The 24,136-nt window shown below is 49.9% G+C and overlaps 1 protein-coding gene across 7 annotated transcripts in view; it reads right to left on the reverse strand.

Annotated features, from left to right (window-relative positions):
- CENPM (centromere protein M) overlaps positions 1 to 24,136 on the reverse strand; it is a 194,797-nt gene that overhangs the window by 90,909 nt on the left and 79,752 nt on the right. For 4 of the 7 annotated variants that reach the window (XR_011022359.1, XM_068242683.1, XM_068242681.1 and 1 more), the window contains exon 1: positions 3,868 to 3,992. The exons of 1 other annotated variant lie outside the window; for it this stretch is intronic. Coding sequence is in view for 4 of the 6 variants with exons in the window: in XM_068242683.1 (XP_068098784.1) it covers positions 3,868 to 3,945 (78 nt within the window). In the remaining 2 variants the exon portion in view is untranslated. Of the gene's footprint in view, positions 1 to 3,736; positions 3,814 to 3,867; positions 3,993 to 24,136 lie in introns of those variants that run through there. 2 more of the 7 variants (XM_068242682.1, XM_068242685.1) reach the window with 2 other exon arrangements.

Below are 24,136 nucleotides of genomic sequence, written 5' to 3' on the forward strand. Positions count from 1 at the left end.
CAGCACATCTAAAGGGATGACAGTATGCACAGTCTGGAAAACTTCCCGAGTCACACACAGCTCCCTGCCTGCCTTCCGTCCTGCCAGAAGGCAGGTAAGTGCAACTTACTGACCAGGGCTTAGTGAATTGAGGCAGTTTGTTCAGTAAATTACCAAACTTCTGCCTCGTGGGAGAAAACTTTTGTGAATTTGGAAAAAGAAAAAAAAGTGTAAAATACCACATGATGTATTTTACCTCCCAAAAAAAAATTACCGAACTGCTTATTGTGAATAGAGCTCATCGTATGGTGACAATATTTTATTTGGAAATAAAAAGGTGCATTTTTTTCAGTTTTACATCCATCACTAATTTTAAGCAAAAAATGTAGTATTAACAATATACCCTCTTGACCGAAAAATTAAAAAATGTTAGTCCCTAATGTATGTAGGTGTAATTTTACTATTTGGCCACAAGATATCCTTGTGCATTATTTCCTATTCATGTACAATAAGTACGCTAAGTTGGAAGTAATGCGAGGCTGTCACACTTCAGAAGTAACGCAGGCATCTTATTGATGACGGCGATCACGGGGCCTAGAGCGTAGATGACTGAATGGGAACAAAGTTCCCATTCATTAATCTAACGATCGGCGGCGGGTGCGGTATAAACGAGCGAGCAGGAGGCAGCACAGTGGCACCATTTGAGAATGGTCACTGTTTTTGACCCAGAAACTTCTCTGTCCCTAGGTAAGTTTTTGCTTTTAAAAACTCACAGATTTCCTTTAACCTCCCTAGCGCTCTGGACGAGCTGAGCTCGTCCAGAGACGCTAGAGGGCACCGCTCAGGCCCTAGTGGGCCATTTTTATAAATTTTTTTTCTAACACGCAGCTAGCACTTTGCTAGCTGCATGTTTGCTCCGATCGCCACCGATCCGCCATGGAAGAGGCCCCCCCCCCCCCCGCAGACCCCGTGCGCAGCCTGGCCAATCGCCGCCAGGCTGCGCTTTGGGGTGGATCGGGAGTCCCTGTGACGTCACGACGTTGATGTCACTCAGTTCGTCGCCATGGCGACGGGGGAAGCCCTAAAGGAAATCCCATTCAGAACGGGATTTCCTTATTGGCGTGATCGCCGGCGGCGATCTGAAGGGTGGGAGGGAGCAGGAAGGGGAGAATCATGTAGCTAGCGCTAGGCTAGCTACATGATAAAAAAAAAAATAAAAAAAAATATGGGCGAAAAAAACCCTCAGAACGCCCAGCAGGTTAAAGGGGTTCTGTGCGGGTTTGCCAAGGATAAAACCGCCTCTTACCTGGGGCTTCTATCAGCCCCCTGTAGCAGTAATGTCCCACGCCGCCCTCCTCCGATTTGCTGTTCTCCGCCGCTGGCACCGGGCATTATTTGTTTGGCATCGCAGAATAATGTGCACCGCCGTTCGCGCCATCAGAAGCTTACTGTAGGCGCAGTACAAAGTTTACTTGCAAGCTTCTGATGACGTGGGCAGGAGCGCGCACGGCCACGCAGAAGCAGTTGGACGGCGTGCCGTGCTAGACTGGGATCGGAGGCGGAGAACGGCGTGGGACATTACTGCTACAGGGGGCTGATAAAAGCCCCAGGTAAGTGGCGGTTTCTATTCTTACCAAACCTCCACAGAACCCCTTTAAAGAGACTCCGTAACAAAAATTGCATCCTGTTTTTTATCATCCTACAAGTTCCAAAAGCTATTCTAATGTGTTCTGCCTTATTGCAGCACGTTCTACTATCACCATCTCTGTAATAAATCAACATATCTCTCTCTTGTCAGCCTGTGTCTGGAAGGCTGCCAAGTTCTTCAGTGTTGTGGTTCTGTGATGCATCTCCCCCCTCCAGGCCCCTCTCTGCACACTGCCTGTGTATTATTTAGAATAGGGCAGCTTCTCTCTTCTCTCATCTTTTACAAGCTGGATAAATCCTCCTCTGAGCTGGCTGGGCTTTCACATACTGAGGAATTACATACAGGCAGAGCTGTCTGCACTCTGCAGGAAGAAACAGCCTGACACTTCAGTGGAAGATAGCTGCAGGGGGAAAGAAACACACAAATGATCTCTTGAGATTCAAAAGGAAGGGTGTATACAGCCTGCTTGTGTATGAATGTATTTTCTATGTGTGGACATACTGTACATCAACCTACTTCCTGTTTTGGTGGCCATTTTGTTTGTTTATAAACAAACTTTTTAAAACTGTTTTTAACCACTTTTAATGCGGCGAGGAGCGGCGAAATTGTGACAGAGGGTAATAGGAGATGTCCCCTAACGCACTGGTATGTTTACTTTTGTGCGATTTTAACAATACAGATTCTCTTTAAGTTGGAGGTTTACCTGGGGGAGTCTGGTATGGAAGCAGGAAATTTGGGCGCATGAGGCAGGTGGACAAAAAGGGCGCCGCCATTCACTCCCATAATAAATATCGTTTAAATCGGCGCCCAACAGGAAAAAAGGGCGCCGGAGAAAAATAACGTTTTAAAAGCGGCGCCCGGAGACTTTTAATGTTTTATAACTGTTTCTCATGATTACACATTATTTAATGATTTATAATTTTTAAAACATTATTTTTAAACGAAAAACAGTACAATATTTTTTAAAACATTACTTTTAAACGAAAAACCGTACAAATTTTTTTTTTTTTCATTTTTAAACGAAAAACCGCACCATATTTTTTTAAAACGTTATTAATGCTTATCACAGGGGGGTCTTAGGGTTAGGCACCAACAGGGGGGTCTAGGGGTTAGGGATAGGTACAGGGAGGGTTCTGTGTGAGAGTAGGGTTAGGTATAGCTTTAGTAAAATTCTTATTAATGTTTTATAAAACGTTATTATAAATTTCAATTTTTAAACAGGGAAGATTAACGTTTTTAAAATTGCCGATTTTATACACATTATTTAATGATTTATAACTTTATAAAACATTATTTTTAAACGAAATATAACACAATTTTTTTTAAACGTTATTCATGATTATCTTTTAAAACCCTGCGCCCTTTTTTCCCGGCGCCCTTTTTTAACGTACGCGTCTGGTATGCCACTTTAGGGAGGGGGCTGTCTGTCATGGGAGGTCCCACTGTTACTAAAACTGGTAATGTGTCTAGTTGTTATACTTTGTCGCATTATAACACTAACACACTTGTTTCCACCTAATGCTAGGTGCAATTTTCTGACAGATTTACTGTCAGATCTATTATTTCTGACAGGTCTGATCGATTTTCCATTCACTTCTATGGAAAATCAATCAGAAATCATATCGGACCTGTTGAAAATAGTAGATCTGACAGAAAATTGCATCATGTGTAGCTAGCATAGCAGGCAAATATGTGCAGATCGACAAGCCGCACAGTGATGAGATTTGCCACTGGGACTGAACTGCGCATGTGCAGAGCGGCTATGCGTAGAGGGGATAGATTACAGGATAGATTTCTATGGTGTATGGATAGATTACAGGAGGCAAAAGAATGATAAACAGAGTGTGGCGCTGGAACACGGAATGCATTTGCTTGTTCAGCAATCCACCGTGTCGGTTCACTAAATGACATGAGGGAAACAGTATGCTCACATTGGATTGTCAGCCAATATAGCCAGAAATTATCGTAAAAACCGAGGCGTATTATTACACGGCATGAAAAAAGCTTTACACAACTGCAGATAGCAAAAGTCCCTGTAACTTGTCGATACCGCTAGCATGGTGGTTTCTTGCAATCCGACAGATTAATTTCAGCAGTCAAATATCGTACCTCCACATCAATGCGGGTATCACGACAAGAAATAGGGACTTCTGATTACGCTAGCCCAACTACTCTAACTTTGGCATTGCGTTTGGAATTGCTCCGCCCATCCTTAGCAGTAGTACAAGTTCTGCACTCACAACGTAAAATAGGTCGCTCACCAGAACGGAGGAAGTGTTCGGCAATGGCATTTTGTCAAACGGTCGCAAATCGGCCATGACTGAACAATATAGCGCGCTATTGCTTTTTTTTTTTCAAGACATAAGTCCCTCCAATCCAATAGAAGCCTCAATTTACGTCACGATCATGTGACCGAACTAGCTCATTAACGCCATATCACGTGAATTAGAAAATATAGCGAGTGAAAGGGAGAAGATGTGAGGTAGTTACATTACAATCACATTGATTTGTTGTAGGGTGAGTTCGTGCACGTGCAGTGCAGTGCAGTACAGTACAGAGCAGTAGTTCTGATTAAACTCATAGCTCCTAACTGTCCCTCTTTGGGAGCCCTGTCTCTCTGTCCCTCTTTCTGCCTCACTTGTCCCTCTTTGAGGACTTTGTCGTTCTATGTAAATAAATATATTTCTCTACTAAAAAATGTGTTTGACATTTTCCATCTTTTAAATTGATATATTACTAATTTTAAAATGTTACTATGAAGGAAAATGAACCAGGAGAGAAAGAACCAGTGTGCTTTGAATTATAAAACAACATATTTTTCTTATGAAATCTTTATTGTATGCGTGACTAGGGGTGTGGCTTAAGTGTCCCTCTATCTCATCTCAAAAAGTTAGGAAGTATAAATAAACTGTACAAAGCAAGTGATGTCCTTAGTGATGGGCTCACGGGTAGAAAAGTAGCCAAAACCATGATTCTAATGAGGCTTAATTGCCTAATGCTGGGTACACACGATGAGATTTCCCGTTCGATTCCCGGATCGATTCGATTAAATCAAACATGTTCGATTGGATTTCGATCGATTTTTTCATGATAGGTATGCAAAATCGACGGAAAAAACGATCGAAATCCAATCGAACATGTTTGATTTAATCGAATCGATCCGGGAATCGAACGGGAACTCTCATCGTGTGTACCCAGCATTAGGTGTGTGTATGGGGGACAGGGGGTTAATTACCCAGATGTCCGGGCACTTCTATGCGTATCACACGCTTGGACACATTTCACGACAATACCGGGCGCTTCTATGCGTGTGATACGCATAGAAGCGCCCGGACATCTGAGTAATTAACCCTCTGTCCCCATGCACACACCTTAGGCAATTAAGCCTCATTAGACTCACGGATTCGGCCACTTTTCTACCCGTGAGCCCATCACTACTGGCTGTATGTGTTGTGAGCGTGGGGCAGGATGCGTAGTATTACACGGAGGCAGAGCAGTGCACCATTTAGTTGGGGCAGTTATGAGGTTCAAGTTCTAGACCCTGTTGATTTCCTATGTTAGAAACTTCTGTGTAGAGAACTGAGAAAGTGATGGGCATTCAAGGTCTGCATGCCAGGGCTGTTTGTGACCGTGCTGGAGTCCTAGGTAAGGCTCTTTTGTATAATCCTTGACTTGAAAGAATTTGCCTTGCGCACCCCGTCCCCTCTCCTGCCATGAGTGCAGTAGGTGGTAGTTGTAATATGTATGCGCAACACTGCATTCACACTGTTTATATAATAACTGCCTCTTTTAGATATATGCATCAGTGGCGGACATACGGCCGTGCAGGCCGTGCCGCCGCACGAGGGCCCCTGAAGTTCCGTTGCTTCAGGGGCCCATTAAGTATTTTTTGTTTTTTTTTAAATATATTTTATTTTTTTTTCCGTGGGGGGCCCCGACTCCTATCCTCCCTCCCTCCCTCACCTCAGGGGCTCCCCTCCCGTTATGCGTGGCGGGAGAGCGGAAAATATGGCATGTCTCCGGGGCTCCAGGCAGGCGTTAGAGGCTCAGCGGCCGCTTGGTCTCCAATGTCTCCAACTCTATATACAGCTCGCTACTAAACCAGGAAGTAGTGAGCAGTATACAGAGTTGGAGACCAAGCGGCTGAGCCTCTAGCGTCTGCCTGGAGCCCTAAAGACTTCCTGTATTTGCCGCTCTCCCGCCGTGCATATCGGGAGGGGGGCCCTTCGAGGTGAGGAAGGGGGGGAGGATAGGAGTCGGGCCCCCCACCCGGATAGCTACCCAGCCACCCACCCACCTAACCACCCACCCACCCGGCTACCTACCCACCCGGCTACCTACCCACCCACCAGGCTTCCTACCTACCTACCCACCCGACTACCTAACCACCCACCCGGCTACCTACCCACCCGGCTACCTACCTACCCACCAGGCTACCTACCTAACCACCCACCTGGCTACCTACCTACCGGGCTAGTTACCAACCCACCCACCAGGCTAACTACCCACCCGGCTACCTACCCACCAGGCTGCCTACCTACCCACCCACCAGGCTACCTACCTACCGGGCTAGTTACCAACCCACCCACCAGGCTACCCACCCACCTGGCTACCTACCTACCCACCCACCAGGCTACCTACCCACCCGGCTACCTACCCACCCACCAGGCTACCTATCCACCCAGCTACCCAGCCACCCACCAGGCTACCTACCCACCCGGCTAAGGGCTACCTACCCACACACCCACCAGGCTTCCTACCTACCTACCCACCCAGCTACCTACCTACCTACCCACCCGGCTACCTACCTACCGGGCTAGTTACCAACCCACCTACCAGGCTACCTACCCACCCGGCTACCCACCCACCAGGCTGCCTACCTACCTACCCACCCACCAGGCTACCTACCTACCTACCTACCGGGCTAGTTACCAACCCACCCACCAGGCTACCTACCCACCTGGCTACCTACCGACCAGGCTACCCACCCACCCACCAGGCTACCTACCTACCCACCCACCAGGCTACCTACCCACCCACAAGGCTACCCACCCACCCACCAGGATACCTACCCACCCAGCTACCCAGCCACCCACCCGGCTACCTACCCACCCACCCACCAGGCTACCTAACCACCCGGCTAAGGGCTACCTACCCACCCACCCACCAGGCTCAGTGTTCTCCCCAGAATTTTTTTCCAGCCGGGTGGCATGAAAAAGTAGCCGGGTGGCATGAAAAAGTAGCCGGGTGGGGCAATATGAGAGAATGCAGGTCCGGTGCATCTGTGCACAACTCTGCTAAAAAAGCCTGGGGAGAACACTGAAGCTACCTACCCACCCGGCTACCTACCCACCCACCCACCAGGCTACCTACCTACCCATCCACCAGGCTACCTACCCACCCACCAGGCTACCTACCCACCTGGCTACCCACCCACCAGGCTACCTACCCACCCAGCTAACCAGCCACCCACCTGGGTACTTACCCACCCACCCACCAGGCTACCTACCCACCCGGCTAAGGGCTACCTACCCACTCACCAGGCTCCCTACCTACCTACCCACCCACCAGGCTACCTATCCACACACCCACCCACCAGGCTACCTATCCACCCATGGGAGCTGCGCGCTGGATGGAGGCTGGGACAGGAGGTCTGCTGCTGCAGGTGAGTAAATGTTTTTGTTTTTTTATTTATATTAGCAGGTGTATGTTCTGGGCAGGTCTGCCACATGATTGCACGTATTTTCTGGGCATATCTGCCGACTTGATTGCACGTATTTTCTGTGCATATCTGCCGACTTGATTGCACGTATTTTCTGGGCATATCTGCTGACTTGATTGCACGTATTTTCTGGGCATATCTGCCGACTTGATTGCACGTATTTTCTGGACATATCTGCCGACATGATTGCACGTATTTTCTGGTCATATCTGCCGACATGATTGCACGTATTTTCTGGGCATATCTGCTGACATGATTGCACGTATTTTCTGGGCATATCTGCCGACATGGTTGCACGTATTTTCTGGGCATATCTGCCGACATGATTGCACGTATTTTCTGGGCATATCTGCCGACATGATTGCACGTATTTTCTAGGCATATCTGCCGACATGATTGCACGTATTTTCTGGGCATATCTGCCGACATGATGTGTATTTTCTTGAGAAAACCTGCACAATTATGTAAATTTTCTGGGGAAAGGGTCACCAAAACTTGGGCCCACTGTCTTTGCGTTGCACTTTTCAAGGGAACCTGAGGTGAGAATAATCTTGAGGCTGCCATATTTCTCTCCTTTTAAGCAATACCAGTTGCCTGGCTGCCGTGCTGGTCCTCTGCCTCTTATTCTTTCAACCATAGACCCTGAACAAGCATGCAGCAGGTCAGGGGTTTCTGACAATATTGTCAGAACTGAGAAGATTAGCTGCATGCTTGTTGCTGGTGTAATTCAGTTTATTACTGCAGCCAAATAGATCAGCAGGGCCGCCAGGCAACTAGTATTGTTTAAAAGGAAATAAACCCTCACCCGGGTTCGCTTTAAATTACAGTTAGCTCCGCCCTCATCCGGTCATTGCCACGCCCATTTGTTGCCATGGCGCAGGTTGAAGCGACACCCATATTTTGCCGTAGGGGCCCACAATTGCAATTTTGCACAGGGGCCCACTGCTGGCTGTGCCCGCCACTGATATGCATAGATAATTTCCTAACTGGCTCCTGTGTGTCTGTACAGTATGTCCTTCCCGTGGGATTGGGTACTCCAGCCAAACCTTTCCCACCTCTTCAGCTCATAGTGGTGTAGGTAAATCGCCTAGTAATGAGCTCAACCTGAAAAATGTTCTCACATTTTGGGGATTCAAAAATGTGAGTGGAACCAGAAACAGCCAATCAGATGTTACCCCTTGACTTCAGTTACAGTTTTTCTGGGCCCAACCTGGTGGGGAAGGGGAGGGGGTTTTTAAAGCTAGGTGTAACAGTGAGGCAGTGGGCTAGAGTGTCCTCGTAGCGTAGTCAAAGTGACCTTCAGGGTAATTAGACAACGTTCCCCAAACACATAAGAAAGCAGCATTTCCGCCATGATGTTGTGAAACGGGTGATTGGCATCATGGATGTGCAGACAATAAATCTGCAGAGACTGCTTGATGCGATTTATTAGCATACTATTTAGTAACCATATGTCCCCAAAATGTCAAATGCTGCAACAATAAGCCCAAAGTAGCAATTACAGATACTATGACCATCGGATAATACATTCAGCAACCGTTACTTCTGATACATGAAATGCAACAGCATTACCTCTGACTCATGAAAGGCAACAACTATTACCTCCTGCACATGAAATGCAACTACTGTTACCTCACATGAAATGCAACAACCATTACCTCCAACACATGAAATGTATAAAATGGGAAATGAGGCAAACATTACATCCCACACATGTTGAAATTCAGTAAACATTGCCCCACACGTGGAATCCAGCACACATGTGAAATGGACATACATCACCCCATATATATGAAATGTAGCAAATGTTACCTCAGACATAAATGCATTAAATGTCCCCCCACTGGGTACTGATGGGATGGAGCTGCTGAGCAGATTGGAAGGGTGACACTGAGTGGGGAGGAGGGTGACAAAGTGAGAGGGTTGGGAGAGTAACAGTGGGTGGGATGGTGCAGGGCTGGTGCTACCATAGAGGAAAAAGAGGCAATGGCCCCTGAGTGCTGTTGCACCCCCCCCCCCCCCCAGGTCCCCCCTGACTTGTGCTCACTGGTGCCCCTGCAAGGTTTCGTCAGCATAGAAATTCACCTTCCAAGCGCACTGCTCTGCCTGTGCTCCGTATCTTCATCCTCGCTGGCTGCCTCTTCTCCATGACCCATTGCATGTCACTACGCAATAACATGTTCACTAAGTAGAGGCAGCGGGGACAGGTGCTATGCCAACAAAAAATGGTGCAGGGGCCCCAGAAAGTACAGTTGAGAGAGTAAATCTGGGGGTGGGGGTGCCTGCCAGCTTGGGGCCCTGGGTGGAGAAATTGAAGGGAAGGGGGGGGGGGGGGAGAAGGCGGGGGACCCAAATTTTAGTTTTGCCTCAAGGCCCCATTGTGGCTTGAACCAGCCGTGGGACAATGACACTGGGTGGGTAAAGTTAGGTGCTACTGGGTGAGGTGAGTAGAATGGGAGGACAATGCTAGGCGCTATTAGGTAGAGTGGGAGGATAATACTAGGAGCTATTATGTCGCGTGGGAGGCTAATGCTAGGTGCTATTGGGTAGAGTGGGAGTATAATGCTAGGCGCTATTGGGTAGGGTGGGAGGATAATTCTAGGTGCTATTCGGTGGGGTGGAAGGTAATGGCGAATGCTACTGGGTAGGGCGGGAGTATAATGCTAGGTGCTAATGGGTGGAGTGAGAGTATAATGGTAGGAGCTATTGGGTAGGGTGGGAGGATAATGCTAGGCGCTATTTGGTGGGGTGGGAGGGTAATGCTGGGTGCTACTGGGTGGGCGGAAGGATAATGCTAAGCGTTAATGGGTGAGTTGGGAGGACAATGCTAGGCGCTACTGGGTTGGGGTGGTTGGATAATGCTATGCGCTACTGGGTGGGAGGATGATGCTAGGTACTATTGGCTAGGTTGGGAGGATAATGCTAGGTGCTACTGAGTAGGGCGGATGGATAATGCTAGGCGCTAATGGGTGGGTGGATAATGCTTGGCACTCCAAGACGGGGAGGGAGGATAATGCTAGGTGCTGCTGGGTGGGGTGGGAGAATAATGCTAAGCACTATTGGGTGGTGTGGGAGAATAATGGTAGGCACTATTGGGTGGTGTGGGAGAATAATGGTAGGCGCTATGGGGTGGGAGGAAAATGCTAGGTGCTATTGGGTGGGGTGGAGGGTGATGCTAGGTGCTACTGGATGGAGTAGGTGAATAATGCTAGGCGCTAATAGGTGGGATGGGAGGATAATGCTAGGCGGTACTGGGTGGGGTGGGAGGATAATGGTAGGTGCTGCTGGGTAGGTTGGGAGGATAATGCTAGGCGCTACTGGGTAGGGTGGGAGAATAATACTAGGTGCTCCTGGGTGGGATGGGAGGATAATGCTAGGCACTACTGGGTGAGGTGGGAGGATAATGCTAGGCACTACTGGGTGAGGTGGAAGGATAATGCTAGGCGCTATTGGGTGGGGTGTGAGAATATTGCTAGGCGCTCCTGGGTGGGGTGGGAGGATAATGCTAGGGGCTACTGGGTGGGAGGATAATGCTCGGGGCTATTGGGTGGTGTGGGAGGTTAATGCCATGCACTATTGTGTGGGAGGAAAATGCTGGGTGCTATTGGGTGGGATGGAGGGTGGTGCTAGGTGCTACTGGGTAGGGTAGGAGAATAATGCAAGGTGCTACTGGGTGGGGGAGGTGAATAATGCTAGGCGCTAATGGGTGGGATGGGAGGATAATGCTAGGTGCTACTGGGTGGGAGGATAATGCTAGGTGCTTCTGGGTGGGATGGGAGGATAATGCTAGGCGCTACTAAGTGAGGAGGGAGGATAATGCTTGGCGCTATTGGGTGGGGTGGGAGGATAATGCTAGGCACTATTGGCTAGGGTGGGAGGATAATGCAAGGTGTACTGTGTGGGGTGAGAGGATAATGCTAGGTGCTATTGGGTGGTGTTCGAGGATAATGCTAGGCACTACTAGGTGGGCAGGGAAGATAATGTTAGGCGCTGCTGGGTGGTGTGGGAGGATAATGCTAGGTACTACTGGGTGGGGTAGGAGGATAATGCAAAGCACTACTGGGGGGGGGGGGGGTGAATAATGTTAGGCGCTAATGGGTGGGCTGGGAGGATAATGCTAGGTGCTACTGGGTGAGGTGAGAGGATAATGCTAGGCGCTACTAGGTGAGGTGGGAGGATAATGCTAGGCGCTATTGGGTGAGGTGAGAAGATAATGCTAGGCGCTACTGGGTGAGGTGGGAGGATAATGCTAGGCGCTATTGGGTGGGGTGAGGGGTTAATGCTAGGTGCTACTGGGTGGGAGGATAATTCTAGGCGCTATTGGGTGGTGTGGGAGGATAATGCTAGTCACTATTGGGTGGGAGGAAAAATGCTGGGTGCTATTGGGTGGGGTGGAGTGTGGTGCTAGGTGCTACTGGGTAGGGTGGGAGGATAATGCTAGGCGCTACTGGGTAGGGTGGGAGGATAATGCTAGGCGCTACTGGGTGGGAGGATAATGCTAGGTGCTTCTGGGTGGGATGAGAGGATAATGCTAGGCGCTACTGGGTGAGGAGGGAGGATAATGCTTGGCGCTATTGGGTGGGGTGGGAAGATAATGCTAGGCACTATTGGCTAGGGTGGGAGGATAATGCTAGGTGCTATTGTGTAGGGTGAGAGGATAATGCTAGGCTCTACTAGGTGGGGTGGGAGGATAATGCTGGGTGCTATTGGGTAATGTTGGAGGCTAATGCTAGGTACTACTAGGTGGGGAGGGAGGATAATGTTATTCGCTGCTGGGTGGGGTGGGAGGATACTGCTCGGTGCTATTGGGTGGTGTGAGAGGATAATGCTAGGCACTATTGGGTGGGAGGAAAATGCTGGCTGCTATTGGGTGGAGTAGGAGGATAATGCAAGGCGCTACTGGGTGGGGTAGGAGGATAATGCAAGGCGCTACTGGGTGGGGTAGGTGAGGTGAATAATGCTAGGCGCTAATGGGTGGGCTAGGAGGATAATGCTAGGTGCTACTGGGTGGGAGGATAATGCTAGGTGCCTCTGGGTGGGATGGGAGTATAATGCTAGGCGCTACTGGGTGAGGAGGCAGGATAATGTTTGGCGCTATTGGGTGGGGTTTGCGGATACTGCTAGGCGCTCCTGGGTGGAGTGGTAGGATTATGCTACGCACTATTGGGTGGGGTGGGAGGATAATGCTAGGCGCTCCTGCGTGGCATGGGAGGATAAGGCTAGGCGCTAATGGGTGAGCTGGGAGGATAATGCTAGGCACTACTGGATGGGGTGGGAGGATAATGCTAGGCGCTATTGGGTGGTGTGGGAGGTTAATGCTACGCACTATTGGGTGGGGTGAGAGGATACTGCCAGGCGCTTCTGGGTGGGATGGGAGGATAATGCTAGGCGCTACTGGGTGGGTTGGGAGGATAATGCAAGGCGCTACTGGGTGGGGTAGTTTAATATTGCTAGGCGCTAATGGGTGGGCTGGGAGGATAATGCTAGGCACTATTGGGTGGGAGGATAATGCTAAACACTATTGGGTGGGGTGGGAGGATAATGCTAGGCGCTCCTGCGTGGCATGAGAGGATAAGGCTAGGCGCTACTGGGTGGGTTGGGAGGATAATGCAAGGCGCTACTGGGTGGGGTAGGTGAATAATGCTAGGCGCTAATGGGTGGGCTGGGAGGATAATGCTAGGCACTACTGGATGGGGTGGGAGGATAATGCTAGGCGCTATTGGATGGTGTGCGAGGTTAATGCTACGCACTATTGGGTGGGGTGAGAGGATACTGCCAGGCGCTTCTGGGTGGGATGGGGGGATAATGCTAGGCGCTACTGGGTGGGTTGGGAGGATAATGCAAGGCGCTACTGGGTGGGGTAGTTTAATATTGCTAGGCGCTAATGGGTGGGCTGGGAGGATAATGCTAGGCACTATTGGGTGGGAGGATAATGCTAAACACTATTGGGTGGGGTGGGAGGATAATGGTAGGTGGACTGGGTAGGGTGGGAGGATACTGCTAGGCACTACTGTGTGGGAGGATACTGCCAGGCGCTTCTGGGTGGGATGGGAGGATAATGCTAGGCGCTACTAGGTGGGTTGGGAGGATAATGCAAGGCGCTACTGGGTGGGGTAGTTTAATATTGCTAGGCGCTAATGGGTGGGCTGGGAGGATAATGCTAGGCACTATTGGGTGGGAGGATAATGCTAAACACTATTGGGTGGGGTGGGAGGATAATGGTAGGTGGACTGGGTAGGGTGGGAGGATACTGCTAGGCACTACTGTGTGGGAGGATAATGCTAGGTGCTTCTAGGTGGGATGAGAGGATAATGTTAGGTGCTGCTGGGTGAGGAGGGAGAATAATGCTTGGCGCTATTGGGTGAGGTGGGAGGATAATGCTAGGCACTATTGGCTAGGGTGGGAGCATAATATTAGGTGCTACTGTGTGGAGTGAGAGGATAATGCTAGGTGCTATTGGGTGGGGTGGGAGGATAATGCCAGGTGCTATTGGGTGAGGTGGGAGGATAATGCTAGGCGCTACTGGTTGGGGTGGTTGAATAATGCTAAGCGCTACTGGGTGGGAGCATAATGATAGGACCTACTGGGTGAGGTGGGAGGGTAATGCTAGGTGCTATTGGGGGGGTGGGAGGATACTGCTATGTGCTCCTGGATGGGGTGGGAGGATTATGCTAGGTGCTATTGGGTGGGGTGGGAGGATAATGCCAGGTGCTATTGAGTGGGGGTGGGAGGATAATGCTAGGTGTTACTGGGTGGGGTGAGAGGCTAATGCTGGTTGCTATTGGGTATAGTGGGTGGATAATGCTAGGCACTAGCTACTAGGTGGGGAGGGAGGGTAATGCTAGGTGCTACTGGGTGGGTTGGGAGGATAATGCTAGGCACTCCTGGTTGGTGTGGGTGGACAATAGGCGCTACTGTGTGGAGTGGGAGGATAATGCTAGGCGCTACTTGGTGAGGTGGGAGGTTAATGCTAGACGCTATTTAGTGGGGTGAGAGGATAGTGCTAGGCGCTACTGGGTGGGGTGGGAGGATAATGCTAGGCGCTGCTGGGTGGGGTGGGAGGATAATGCTAGGCGCTGCTGGGTGGGGTGGGAGGATAATGCTAGGTGCTATTGGGTGGGGGGTAATGCTAGGCACTACTGGGTGAGGTGGGAGGCTAATGCTAGGCGCTACTGGTTGGGGTGGTTGGATAATTCTAAGAGCTCCTGGGTGGGAGGATACTGCTAGGCGCTCCTGGGTGGGGTGAGGGGATAATGCTAGGCGCTATTGAGTGGGGTGGGAGGATAATGCTAGGTGCTACTGGATGGAAGGGTAATGCTGGGTGCTATTGGGTGGGGGGATAATGCTAGGCGCTCCTAGGTGGGGAGGGAGGGTAATGCTAGATGCTGCTGGGTGGGGTGGGAGGATAATGCTAGGTGCTTTTGGGTGGGAGGATAAATCTAGGTGCTATTGGGTGGGAGGATAATGCTAGGCGCTATTTGGTGGGGTGTAGGATAATGCTAGGCGCTATTGGGTGGGGTTGGAGGATAATGCTATGCACTATTGGCTAGTGTGGGAGGATAATGCTAGGTGCTACTGGGTGGGGAGAGAGAATAATGCTAGATGCTATTGGGTGGGTGGATAATGCTAGGTGCTATTAGGTGAGAAGGGAGGATAATGCTAGGCCCTACTGAGTGGGGTGAGAGGATAATGCAAGACGCTATTGGGTGGGGTGGGTGCATAATGCTAGGCACTACTGGGTAGAGTGGGAGGATATTGCTACGCGCTACTGGTTGAGGTTGGGAGGATAATGCTAGGCACTGCTGTGTGGGGTGGAAGGATAATGCTAGGTGCTTTTGGGTGAGGTGAAAGTGTAGTGCTAGGTGCTATTGGGTGGGGGGTGATGCTAGGCACTACTGGGTGGGATGGGAGGATAATGCTAGGCGCTACTGGTTGGGGTGGTTGGATAATGCAAAGAGCTACTGGGTGGGAGGATATTGCTAGACGCTTCTGGGTGGGGTGGGAGGATAATGCTAGACGCTATTGAGTGGGGTAGGAGGATAATGCTAGGTGCTACTGGGTGAAAGAATAATGCTAGGTGCTATTGGGTAGGGGTGCATTAATAATGATAGGCACTTCTGGGTGGGTGGATAATGCTAGGCGCTCCTAGGTGGGGAGGGAGGATAATGCTAGGCGCTGCTGGGTGGGGTGGGAGGAAAATGCTAGGTGCTGTTGGGTGGGAAGAAAAAGCTAGGCGCTATTGGGTGGGAGGGTAATGGTAGGCGCTATTTGGTGGGGTGTGAGGATAATGCTAGGCGCTATTAGGTGGGGGTTGGATGATAATGCTAAGCATTATTAGCTGGTGTGGGAGGATAATGCTAGGTGCTACTGGGTGGGTAGAGAGGATAATGCTAGGTGCTATTGGGTGGTGTGGGTGGATAATGCTAGGTGCTACTAGGTGAGGAGGGAGGATAATGCTAGGCCCTACTGAGTGGGGTGGGAAGATAATGCAAGACGCTATTGGGTGGGGTGGGTGGATAATGCTAGGCACTACTAGGTGGAGTGGGAGGATAATGATAGGCGCTACTGGGTGAGGTTGGGTGAGGTATAGAGATGTAGCGAACGGTTCGCCTGCGAACGGTTCCAGGCGAACTTTGGGGGTTCGCGTTCGCCTGCAGAAGGCGAACTTTTGCGGAAGTTCGATTCGCCCCATAATGCACTATGAGGGTCAACTTTGACCCTCTGCATCACAGTCAGCAGGCACATTGTAGCCATTCAGGCTACACTAAGCCCTGGAGCCCCACCCCCCTTATATAAGGCAGGCTCCGGCGGCCATTAGCCTCACTCGTGTGCCTGCTAGAGACACAGTAGGGACAGCTGCTGCAGACTTGTTCTTCTAGGGACAGATTAGTTAGGCTCTTGGCTGCTTATCTTGCTCCTGGCTGATTGTTATTGCTTTTATAGCACCCCTCAATAGCTCTTTTCAGAGTTCATCTTGTACTTTTTTTTTTTTTTCTGTGTCAAACTGACACTTTTGTTGCATGCACAGCCTTGCAATTGATAGTGTGTGTGTGCCACTGCCAGCAGCCCAGCACATTCAGTGACTACCTGTGTGTGTGACAGGGAGCTGCACACTGTACTACCCAGTACTGCATATACTGCAGTACCTGTTGTGTTTACTTAACCCACCTCATCACTGCATCTTACTACCTGTTGTGTTGAGTGAACCCACCTCACTGCATCTAAGTACCTTTACTGTTCAGTGAACCCAGCTCACTGCATCCTACTACCTGTTGTGTTGAGTGAACCCACCTCACTGCATCTAAGTACCTTTACTGTTCAGTGAACCCAGCTCACTGCATCTTACTACCTGTTGTGTTGAGTGAACCCACCTCACTGCATCTAAGTACCTTTACTGTTCAGTGAACCCAGCTCACTGCATCCTACTACCTGTTGTGTTGAGTGAACCCACATCACTGCATCTAAGTACCTTTACTGTTCAGTGAACCCAGCTCACTGCATCCTACTACCTGTTGTGTTGAGTGAACCCACCTCACTGCATCTAAGTACCTTTACTGTTCAGTGAACCCAGCTCACTGCATCCTACTACCTGTTGTGTTGAGTGAACCCACCTCACTGCATCTAAGTACCTTTACTGTTCAGTGAACCCAGCTCACTGCATCCTACTACCTGTTGTGTTGAGTGAACCCACCTCACTGCATCTAAGTACCTTCAGGCAGGGGTCACACTTGTCTTTCAGTTTCTACACTTTTCAGAAAACTGAAGGACAAGTGTGACTCCTGCCTTACAGCAGGTAATGTAATTTAGAGAGAAAACTGACAAATTGTGCAAGATGTCAGTTTTTTTTCCTGCATGCAAAATCTGCATTCAAGTGTGACCTAGCCCATTGACTAACATGAGTTCTCAGTTGAAATCAGTTTTTCTGTGCAGAAAACGTGCACGAAAGCAGACAAGTGTGACCCCTGCCTTACTGTTCAGTGAACCCAGCTCACTGCATCCTACAACCTGTTGTGTTGAGTGAACCCACCTCACTGCATCTAAGTACCTTTACTGTTCAGTGAACCCAGCTCACTGCATCCTACTACCTGTTGTGTTGAGTGAACCCACCTCACTGCATCTAAGTACCTTTACTGTTCAGTGAACCCAGCTCACTGCATCCTACTACCTGTTGTGTTGAGTGAACCCACCTCACTGCATATACCTAGCATCCACCCGAGTTGGACAAAATGGACAAACCAGGTAGAGGAAGACCCAGAGGAAGGCCACCAGGCACCGGCAGGTCTGTGCGAGGTGGTGTTGCTGTGATTTCGTGCGGACCTGACCCCAAATACAGTGCTCAGAAGAAGGCACGTGCCATCACTTCCCAACATCAGGACGTGCTTGACTATTTAACACAGAACAACTCATCTCCCGCAGCCACCAGCGCTACAACAAGCACAACATCCGCTGCATTTGACACTTCGCAGGAGTTATTTGGTGGTGGTGAAATCACTGATTCACAGCCACTACTGCAACAACAAGAAGAAGGCGCAGGTACACCACCTCATACGTCTGAGTTAGGTGGCGATACTATGGACGTATCGTGTGAGGAGGGGGATGATGAACCACCTGAAGTTGGTGCAGTTGAGGAGGTGTCTGAGGAAAGCGAAGCTGGCCAGGAGGATTATGATGATGATTATACAGATACCACATATGTTCCCGGTAGAGGAGATGACCAGGGGGACAGTTCAGAGGGGGAGTCAGAGAGGAGTAGGAGGAGACGACTTCATGATAGAAGCAGAGGGAGCTCGTCCTCCGAAACAGCTGGGGGCAGTGTCTGGCGCCATGTATCACCAGCTATGGCCGGCCAGCCAGCCAACATGCCCTTCAACGTCAGCTGCTGATGCCACCGTAGCACCATCACCCCAGGGGGGCTCAGCAGTTTGGAAATTTTTTCACGTGTGTGTCTCAGATTGGAGTAAAGCCATCTGTTGTCTCTGCCAGCAAAAATTGAGCCGTGGAAAGGCCAACTCTCACGTAGGGACAAGTGCCTTACGAAGGCACCTGGAGAGAAGGCACAAACAGCTATGGCAAGAACACCTGAGGAAAAGCAGCATCCCTCAAAAGACAAGCCACCCTCCTTCTCCTCTTCCTCCTTCAGGTGCATCGTCTTCATCCACTTTCTCCCGTGCACCTTCACAGCCACCCTCCTCCACACCGCCTCTTCCCTTCAGCGGTTCCTTCATCTCTGCCCACAGCAGTACCCAGCTGTCCGTGAAGGAAGTATTTGAGCGTAAGAAGCAAATGTCTGCCAGTCACCCTCTTGCCCGGCGTCTGACAGCTGGCGTGGCGGAACTATTAGCTCGCCAGCTATTACCATACAAGCTGGTGGAGTCGGAGGCTTTCCGTAAGTTTGTGGCCATTGGTACACCGCAGTGGAAGATACCAGGCCGCATTATTTTTCACAAAAGGCCATACCCAAACTGTACCGTGCAGTTGAGAGGCAAGTGGTGTCATCTCTGGCACACAGCGTTGGGTCAAGGGTCCACCTGACCACGGATGCCTGGTCTGCCAAGCACGGGCAGGGCCACTACATTACATACACAGCCCATTGGGTCAACCTGGTGACTGACTTGTCACACCTCCACGGCTTGTAGGCAGGCCTCCAGCCACCTCCTCTCCACCTGCTACCACCGCTTCGCTGTTGTCATCCTCCTCCTCCTCCTTGGCTGGTGCCGCGATCTCCTCTCCAGCTACACAGCCCCAGCACCCCAGGGCCTATGCTGCATGCCAGGTACGACGGTGTCACGCAGTGTTAGACATGTCTTGCCTGAAAGCGGAGAGTCACACTGGAGCAGCTCTCCTGGCTGCTCTTAACAAACAGGTGGAGCAATGGCTGACCCCCGCACAAGCTTGAGATCGGCAACGTGGTGTGTGACAACGGCAGCAATCTCATTGCTGCATTGAATTTAGGAAAGCTGACACACATACCCTGTATGGCACATGTGCTGAATCTGGTCGTGCAAAGATTTGTGTCCAAGTACCCAGGCTTAGAGGACGTCCTGAAGCAGGCCAGGAAGTTGTGTGGGCATTTCGGGCGCTCTTACAAGGTCATGGCACGCTTTGCGGACATTCAGCGTAGAAACAACTTGCCGGTGAGACGCCTGATTTGCGATAGCCCGACTCGCTGGAATTCCACCCTGCTGATGTTCTCTCGCCTGCTAGACCAGGAGAAAGCCGTCACCCAGTACCTGTATCATTACAGTACAAGGACACAATCTGGGAGGATGGGGATGTTGTGGCCCAACAACTGGACACTTGTAACGATTGGTGTCAGCACGCAGAGAGAATCTGATTATTGGTGATCTGCAGTATCAGCAAGAATGCAGATATATACCTGATTATTGATGATCTGCAGAATCACCGATAATACAGATATATTGCTAACCTCTGGACACCTAAGGTATGTGAGTGTTTGGTGTAACAGTAATACTTTGAGACATGCACCTGCTGAGCAGATGATCAGAAGCAGCCTGGAGTACTGCTTTAGAGGACACAGGAACCTTCCAGCAGCCTGAGACTCTCCAAGGGGTGGAGTCAGGCTGGAGATGGGAAGGACCAGCGTGTGAGTGGCACCTGAAAGGTGATGTCACTATCTGAGCTGGTGACTATGTCTAGACAGAGAGATAGCTCTCAAAGTCGGGCAAGCCAGGTCGGCAACACACAGTCAGATAAAGTACATAGACAGAAAACTGATTCGTTATCCAAGGCAAGCAGGGTTTGGCAACAGAGGATCAGATATGCGAGGTACCGAATCAGATGACAGAAGAATAGTCAGATAAGCAATAAGTCATAACAGATATCAAACAATGCCTAGTCTGGGTGTGAGGTCCTCGGTCTCTACACCCCGGAACTAGTCTGAAGTATAACAGAGTGAAATATACAAGTTCCCTAGTCTTTGATGCGAGGTCTGTGGTCTCGGCACCCTGGAACTAGTCTGGAGTATAACACAGATGACAATACAGTTCCCTAATCTGAGTGCGAGGTCCGTGGTCTCAGCACCCTGGAACTAGTCTGGTGTATAACACAGATGACAATACAGTTCCCTAATCTGAGTGCGAGGTCCGTGGTCTCAGCACCCTGGAACTAGTCTGGAGTATAACACAGATGACAATACAGTTCCCTAATCTGAGTGCGAGGTCCGTGGTCTCAGCCCCCTGGAACTAGTCTGGAGTATAAACAGAATAATACCACAAAGTTTCTGGCTCAGTGTGAATTCCCAGGGACACCTGGTTCAAACACACTGTGAGAACTGACAAAGGTCTGAGTGCTTCCACGTAGTGATCGCAACGGCAGACAACTTGAGACTGGCCAGCAGCAAGTATATATAGAACAGTGCTCTCCAGCACCGCCCCTGAATGATCAACCAATGGACACTTGCCCTGGCGTCAGCTGATCAGCGCGATCAGCTGACCTTCTCATGTTTAGCATAAGAGTTCTGCCTCTCAGCGCGCGCGTGTTCCTCAGCCTGTATGCACTAACAGACCCAGCCACACCAGACCCACGCCGCTCCGCACAGACCGCTGCGCTGGACGCGGAATCCGCCGCCTCACTGCTGTCACAGGCGGCGGCCTTTCCGCATTCTGCCCTGCCACCAGATGCACGCGTACGCGTGCAAACCGCCGCATTGGACGCGGAAACAGCCGCCTCCTCAACACCAAACGCGGCGGCTTTTCCGCGTTCTCTCACAGTACCCCCCTGAGGAGTGGACTCCGGACATCTCCTGCCCGGCTTCTCAGGATGCAAGTTATGGAACTCCCTTTTTAAATCCTCTGTGTACATGCGACATTCTGGCACCCAAGTTCTTTCCTCAATGCCATATCCTTTCCAGTGCACTAAATACTGCACGGAGTTCTGCACAGGCCGGGAGTCCAGAATCTTTTCAATTTCATACTCGGGTTGATCATCAATCAACACAGGGGGGGGAGCGGAATCCACATGTACTGCTGGCTTGAGCAAGGACACATGAAACGATCTCACCCCTCGCATGCTGGTGGGGAGATCGATGGCATAGGTGACGTTATTGATTTTCCTGGTTACTGGAAACGGGCCCACAAACCTGGGACCTAACTTGGGCGATCCTCCAGGGCTGGAAACGGGTTGGCACAGCCACTGGTAATAAGGTGAACTTAGGTGATCTCCCCGTCACCACCTGGAATGGGGAAAAACCTGAGGAAGCACTTTTCAGATTGTTGTGTGCAAATTCTGCATAGGGCAAGAATTTGACCCAGTCAGTTTGAGCATCCGCCACATAACATCTTAAGAACTGTTCCAGAGACTGATTTGTTCTTTCGGTCTGGCCATTGGTCTGTGGGTGGTAGCCTGATGAGAAAGATAGCCCCATGTTTAACTGATGGCAGAATGCCCTCCAAAATTTAGAGACAAATTGGACTCCTCGATCTGAGACTATATTTTCCGGAATCCCATGCAGTCGAAAAATATGTTGGATAAAAAGATCGGGCAGCTCCTGGGCCGAGGGGAGTCCTTTCAGAGGAACAAAGTGGGCCATCTTGCTAAAGCGATCGACTACCACCCAAATGACCATCATGCCCTCAGACCTGGGGAGTTCACCCACAAAATCCATGGACATCCATGGACAGGTGGGTCCATGGCCCACTCGGAACTGGCAATGGTTGCAAAGTCCCAACAGGTGCCTGACGAGAGGGTTTACTTCTAGCATATACTGCACATTCTCTTACAAAAAAGTGGGATCAGCGCATCACCAGGCCGCCTCTGAATGGCCTCTGCTCAGAGATGCGCTGAGCCCCCCCAGAAACTACAAACGCACCTTGAACCCAAACAGAGGCTCTGCATATACACCAAAGGCAAAACTGTTAAGTGGGAGCAGCTGACCAGAAATAAATTAAAACATAGCAAAGAAATGAACAGCGCTACTTAAAAACAGATGAGTGCTTACCTGCAAAAGAGTGCAAGCCCCACTTATGGGATAAAATACACACTGAGCATACACATGACCTGTCTACCACTTGGAGGATGTTAGTTTCCTATAACAGCTTGCATGCAACTTGTTAAGTACTTGTCCCTCCCACTGTCGAAGAAGTCTTTCCTCCATGGGAGGGGACCTAACACTAACTAAATCCTACCTATGCATATGCATAGCCTGGGCGCGCTACCAAGTAAAATTGAAAATTGCGCAAAAAAGTGGGATCAGCGCATCACCAGGCCGCTTCTGAATGGCCTCTGCTCAGAGATGCGCTGAGCCCCCCCAGAAACTTCAAACGCACCTTGAACCCAAACAGAGGCTCTGCATATACACCAAAGGCAAAACTGTTAAGTGGGAGCAGCTGACCAGAAATAAATTAAATCATAGCAAAGAAATTAACAGCGCTACTTAAAAACAGATGAGTGCTTACCTGCAAAAGAGTGCAAGCCCCACTTATGGGATAAAATACACACTGAGCATACACATGACCTGTCTACCACTTGGAGGATGTTAGTTTCCTATAACAGCTTGCATGCAACTTGTTAAGTACTTGTCCCTCCCACTGTCGAAGAAGTCTTTCCTCCATGGGAGGGGACCTAACACTAACTTAATCCTACCTATGCATATGCATAGCCTGGGCGCGCTACCAAGTAAAATTGAAAATTGCGCAAAAAAGTGGGATCAGCGCATTACCAGGCCGCCTCTGAATGGCCTCTGCTCAGAGATGCGCTGAGCCCCCCCAGAAACTACAAACGCACCTTGAACCCAAACAGAGGCTCTGCATATACACCAAAGGCAAAACTGTTAAGTGGGAGCAGCTGACCAGAAATAAATTAAAACATAGCAAAGAAATGAACAGCGCTACTTAAAAACAGATGAGTGCTTACCTGCAAAAGAGTGCAAGCCCCACTTATGGGATAAAATACACACTGAGCATACACATGACCTGTCTACCACTTGGAGGATGTTAGTTTCCTATAACAGCTTGCATGCAACTTGTTAAGTACTTGTCCCCCCCACTGTCGAAGAAGTCTTTCCTCCATGGGAGGGGACCTAACACTAACTAAATCCTACCTATGCATATGCATAGCCTGGGCGCGCTACCAAGTAAAATTGAAAATTGCGCAAAAAAGTGGGATCAGCGCATCACCAGGCCGCCTCTGAATGGCCTCTGCTCAGAGATGCGCTGAGCCCCCCCAGAAACTACAAACGCACCTTGAACCCAAACAGAGGCACTGCATATACACCAAAGGCAAAACTGTTAAGTGGGAGCAGCTGACCAGAAATAAATTAAAACATAGCAAAGAAATGAACAGCGCTACTTAAAAACAGATGAGTGCTTACCTGCAAAAGAGTGCAAGCCCCACTTATGGGATAAAATACACACTGAGCATACACATGACCTGTCTACCACTTGGAGGATGTTAGTTTCCTATAACAGCTTGCATGCAACTTGTTAAGTACTTGTCCCCCCCACTGTCGAAGAAGTTTTTCCTCCATGGGAGGGGACCTAACACTAACTAAATCCTACCTATGCATATGCATAGCCTGGGCGCGCTACCAAGTAAAATTGAAAATTGCGCAAAAAAGTGGGATCAGCGCATCACCAGGCCGCTTCTGAATGGCCTCTGCTCAGAGATGCGCTGAGCCCCCCCAGAAACTACAAACGCACCTTGAACCCAAACAGAGGCTCTGCATATACACCAAAGGCAAAACTGTTAAGTGGGAGCAGCTGACCAGAAATAAATTAAATCATAGCAAAGAAATTAACAGCGCTACTTAAAAACAGATGAGTGCTTACCTG

This window comes from Hyperolius riggenbachi, chromosome 6 (genome assembly GCF_040937935.1).
Source record: "Hyperolius riggenbachi isolate aHypRig1 chromosome 6, aHypRig1.pri, whole genome shotgun sequence".
NCBI classification, from domain to species: Eukaryota; Metazoa; Chordata; class Amphibia; order Anura; family Hyperoliidae; genus Hyperolius; species Hyperolius riggenbachi.